Below are 5309 nucleotides of genomic sequence, written 5' to 3'. Positions count from 1 at the left end.
ATTCCCAAGACATTTTGACGACGCACTTGTTGCCAAATGGGACCGAGAGTCAGCAGGTTGAAAATCAACCCGAAAATAAATACCAGGATGTAAACGGACATCAGGAAGTCACTGATGGCGCTCTCCCCAATTTTAACACACACACTCTGGTTTGCAGTCGTCAGCGGGGGTGTGACGGTGGTGTTCATGGTCCTCTTACTTTTCGGTTCACTTTTCTGGATTGAAATTCACCTGCAAGGATAGAACAAAGTTCTTTGGTAACTTTGTCAGGTTTTAACAGACACTGACGACGTGAGCTTCTGTCTGACACAGCTGTGCGGCGCAGAGTGAACAGTTTGTAGCTCTGGTTTAATTTCATGGATGAGCGACACGTCTTAGCGAGCTCTCTGTGTTGTTTTATAATGTGAGGCAGCTGCGGTGCAGAGTGTTAGAACCTCTCAATACAGAGATTTAGACACCATCACTGGTGAGTCAAACATTTCGCTAATCTTCCAAACTTCTGTCCACACAGCTTCAACTACAGTGCATGTGCGCAGATCCTTTTTATTTGTTACCATAAAAATGTGTTTATTTCAAGATGAGAGGATGGAGAATCTAGAGTATAATTTCCATGAGGATTATGGGTGTTATGTTATTGTTGATTTTATTTTTGTCCTGTAATTTGCTGCACTTACAGCTGGGCCAGAATGCAGGAACAGCAATATCATTTTGTTGTAATGAGTCCTTTATAAAAACCCAAGTCCATTTTGTCTGATCATCACAGACCACAGTCTGTCCCAGCTATTTAATTGAACTATATGGGCATGGGGAATGGCTGATGGTAGAGCTAAAAAGCTAATTAAACAAAAAGAGGTAGGAGTGTGACAGATGAAAAAGAGAGTAAGGGGGATGGGGGCTGTGGTGGGGGGGGGAGGGGGGGTGATCCATCTCTTCCATGACTAAGATGAAAATCGAAAGAAATAGCCTTTTTCAGGTGTTATTTTTGTCTATAGTTTCCAAACTCAGTTCTTTGCCTTGATTAAAACATTTTGCAGTTTGTAACTTCACTTCGCCATTTGCTGTACAAATATCTCTGTGCAGAGTTTAGTATCTGGACTTTGAATGACAGGAGTATGTACCCTCTTAGCAAGCAGGATGTTTGTGACTTATCGTTATTTGGGGGGAAATTTGCAAGAGAAATATCATTCAAAGACAAATGTGTACATATGTTTAAAAAATCCAAATATAAAAATATATATAGATATGTATATACAGTATATTCATACGTGTGTATACATATAAACACACAACCATATATACATACATAGTTAAGTCTAATGTGCTCAGTAGAGGAAATTTATTGAGACCAAACCATGAAGATGCCGCTGAATGAAAGGGGGCATCAGAAGCTGTCATGTCATTCTATTCATGGAATAGAATGACATTTTTGTTGTACAGATTGCTGTGTCGTAAGAAGATGACTTCCTTAATCTGTATCACGCTACAATTCAGGATGAAACTAGTATGTGCCCACTCGGGATTGACTTTGTCTGAGATGAACTGCAGGGGCGTGAAGTCGTGTTCTTTGGTCAGATGAGCTCATGTTTCAGTTTCTGCAGAGGATACGTGAATAAATATTTTATTGCCCTGTCTGCTTTGAAGGTCTGGAACGTTGCGTTGCAGAAATGTGAGCAGCCAATGTCTTTTGTAAAAAAGAAACATGAGGAAAAAATGTTTTGCTTGAATATTTTTGTGACCTTTGCGTGAACAACAGGCCACATGCATTACCAAATTATAGATTGTTGATATTGATTGAAATGTTATGAAGTGTATCAACCTGTTAACTCATTTCTGAACATCTATTAGATTCTAGTAGTACATTATCGTGTACTTGAACTTGTGTTTCATCACAGTCCTGGCTCTGTTGTGTTTTTACTCAGGAAGCGTCTAATGCCATTAACATGAGGGCAGGGCTGTGATGGCCTGTCTAAACTCAATAATGTAGAAGCCATTTGGAGTCGGATCATCTTCAGGGAACAATAATTTGCTCCTGCATGGATTCGTGTTTTTCTTGTTGGAAGTCATTTTGATTTCAAGGCTTATTTGTAACATTTCCAACAATAGCTGGCTTGGAGACAGCAGTGGAAAGGTTTTGGTTTAACATCCACCTTTTTCCTGAGAAGCTCTTTAGTCATCAGACTGATGACTAAATCAAACATTTTCTGTCATGCCAGTTTTTCACTAACTCCTTTGGGGTTTTTTCCCCTGCAAATGTATTGATTTGGCCTTAATTTTTCAACATTTTCTATTCCATCAGACAGACATGCTGCTGGTCTACTTTATAAAGCCAGCGTAGCGGCTGTGCTTCCTTTTATTCAGATCGATTTGCTGTTGTTTTAAGTTAATCATGGCCAAGATGTGATGTCACAGCTCTTTATTTGAAATATTTTCCTGTGTGCCTTTTAAACAAAACCAGACTCTAGCATGTTTTATATATTTTATCTATCCCAATTTCAGCTACAGTGGTGCAGTGGTGCGACCCGTGCTTCCCACTAAGCTTTTCTGATATACTGCCAGGTCCCCAAATACCGAGTTAGGGTATGACAGAGGGGCAACCAGGGGCAACAAGATGACATGTGATTCTTCACAGTTTAACTCCCAATCACAGAGGCTCCTTTAAGTGTCAACAATGTACTGAAGTATATAAATCAAATATCTGCTAATCTAGGTAATTCTCTGGCGTACTACTCCATTTGTTTTGTTACCACTATGTGGAAATCCCAAAATTTCTGCAGTGCATATTTTCCAATGCTGACTCACATTGTTCAACTTCTTCCTTGTGGTGCAGTTTCAACAATTAGTAATACCTTCCAGACTCTCCTCGAAAAACATTTACAAACCTTTCCACCAATGTTTAACCTTTCGCGTGTAAAGTCCAACATGATTTACTGTAGTAAAAGTGACCTCACCTGTCTTTACTGGAAAGAGGTGTGTCCTTAGTTTGACAGAAGAGAGTGCTCCAGTTGGTGAAAAGTTTCAGACACATTCCAGAGTTGTACGAGAGTTTGGTCCAGGTGGCTGAAGAGAGAAGAACTGCTGTCACAAAGCCGAGTGATCGCATAAGCACATGGTGCTTTCAGTTGAGCACATGGTTATTTTAGTCATCCTGTCCGTTCTGTTTTGTTTCGTTTCCTGTGCTCTGTGTTAGATTATTTGTCAGTTGAAAGGCACAATTGAAATGTCAGCAAGGGTGTGGAGAATAAAGAGATGTGAGATGAGGTACAACAAATGGAGAGACAAGTGTAGGAGGAGGGAGGGAGGGAGGGAGGGACGGACGGACGGAGGGCGGGCTGTACTTTGCACATGATCAGGGGTGAGGAGAGACACTGCTGTAGTAGGAACAATCTGTAGATGTGAAAGTGTGAGCAGTGCATGGAAATGAAACCACAGATAATGTCACATTGTCATGAAAAGTTTGCATTTTTTCCATTAAATATCAATGTCTCCTCTTTCAAATGACTGACAGTTCCACTGGTATGGTGTTAGTTGTGTCTTCAGAATAGGTTAAAAAGTGAGCAGACCTATTTTTCATGGTGGGAGCTCTGTGCCAGTCTCTGCTCTGAACCTTTTTCTCATTACAAAGACATACATTTTTCCTCAGACTGAGCTCAAATTGGCAGCACAGTGGTCAAGGTTTCTCTCATGTTGGAAATCTGTGGCAGGAGTCGGCTGACTCTCTGTTAATAAGGTGGATAAATATTTATAACAGCTGGAGATGCTGCATATTTTCCTTTGGGCAAGGTTCCATATCTGAGGTCATCTGAACACAGAGCAGCTGAAATGGAAAGAAGAATAAATAAGAAAATACCCCCCGTGTCAGTATAACTGAATAATGTCTGACTAAGGATTTGTAGCATCAGTAGAAAATTTATCACACATGTTTTCTCCTTTTTTTTCACAAACAAACAAATACCTCAGAGTCAGGCTCCAAAATGGTAAATCTAATTCAAGGCGAGTCTCAAAAAGCAGCTGTAGAGGAATTGTTTTCGATTGCATCTTGGTTGAGAGTTGTGTTATATATGGTTATATATGTGTGTGGCTCCAAAAAAACTCTTATTATAATTAGAACACACTCCATTTCCAGCCAATCTACAGCTTATGATCCTGTAGTGTTGTGGCGTTATAAATAAATAGAAATTTTAATATTTTTTTATGACCATTTCTGTCAACTCTGTAAGCCGTTACACTTCCTTTGTGTCTAAACTACCACTTGATAAGCAGAAGCCAGCAGTTGACACGTGGTCATAATGATAAATCAAACAGGACATTGTAAAAAAAAAAAAAAACACAAAGAGGAAGGTACTTAAATGCAGTATTTGACATGTTTAGGACGTCAGAGAAGAACTTATGCAACATTTTCCAAAGTTAAAAACAGTTAAAAACCAGTGACATTTTCATAGCAAAAAGGCAAGGCTGTGTGTTTGTTGTTTCCTTTTTACCCGTAACAGTGTTGATCATCTGAAGTTAATAGAGATTTTTTTTTTTTTAACTCTAAGAGCATTTCATTGCTATTAGTTAGGTTATTGCAGCATAGGACACTATGTCACAATAACCATTTGTTGTTATTTGGTGAAAAAAATACTAAAATTTGAAGCCCTTTCGCCAATTATCTGTCTGTATCTTTCAACTAATATTAATCTGAAAAAAACATCAGTGTGTTTCATGTTAGGTCTTTGTTTCCCTTTCTGTTTTGTCTGCTGTGTTGTAATCAGTGTGATCACACTCTCCTCTGTCTTTTTTATTAGTCTCACTGGTCACACCTCGTACCCTGGGTATATATACCTCTCTCCCTCACTTTGTCTTTGTGGGGTCATTGTTCAGTGTGCGTTGTACTGTGTTTTGGAGTTCATGCATTGTAACCAAGTGAGTTTTTGTTGTTTATGCTTTTTGTTAATAAACCTGCTGTAGCTGGAGAGAGTCTCCCTTGTGCTGCATTTGGGTCCTGTCTGCTTCCTGACATGACCGTACGTTGCAGAATAATCCCTCCAGAACTGGACCCAGCATACTCCTTTCCAGGATGCCAGGTTTTTTTTTTAATTTCAAACATATAAATGTACAGTTTTGCACTGTGATGTGTGACCGCAGCTTGGTGCTCCCTGCAGTGTTAGCCGGTCCAATATCAATATATGTAAAAATGCAAGTTTATGCCACAAAACATGCTGCCAAGTAAATAATTTGTGCTAAACACTCAAAAAAACCAAAATATCTAAACATGTCGAAATATAACAAAAAGCATGCATTAATATAGCCTTACCATGGTGAAAATTTCC

The 5309-nt window shown here is 39.2% G+C and overlaps 1 protein-coding gene across 1 annotated transcript in view; it reads right to left on the bottom strand.

Moving 5' to 3' along the window:
* gpr184 (G protein-coupled receptor 184) overlaps positions 1-3275 on the bottom strand; it is a 4612-nt gene extending 1337 nt beyond the window's left edge. The window contains 2 exon segments of the mRNA XM_025055271.1: positions 1-231; positions 2949-3275. The exon segment at positions 1-231 is cut by the window's left edge and continues 39 nt beyond it. Of these exon segments, the coding sequence (XP_024911039.1) occupies positions 1-188 (188 nt within the window). The 5' untranslated portion in view covers positions 189-231; positions 2949-3275.
* Between the last annotated feature and the right edge of the window lie 2034 nt (positions 3276-5309).

The sequence above is a fragment of the Cynoglossus semilaevis genome, chromosome 4, assembly GCF_000523025.1.
Source record: "Cynoglossus semilaevis isolate Cse_v1.0 chromosome 4, Cse_v1.0, whole genome shotgun sequence".
Classification (NCBI taxonomy): Eukaryota; Metazoa; Chordata; class Actinopteri; order Pleuronectiformes; family Cynoglossidae; genus Cynoglossus; species Cynoglossus semilaevis.
Note: the sequence above shows the minus strand (reverse complement) of the source record. Positions and strands in the feature narration are given on the sequence as shown.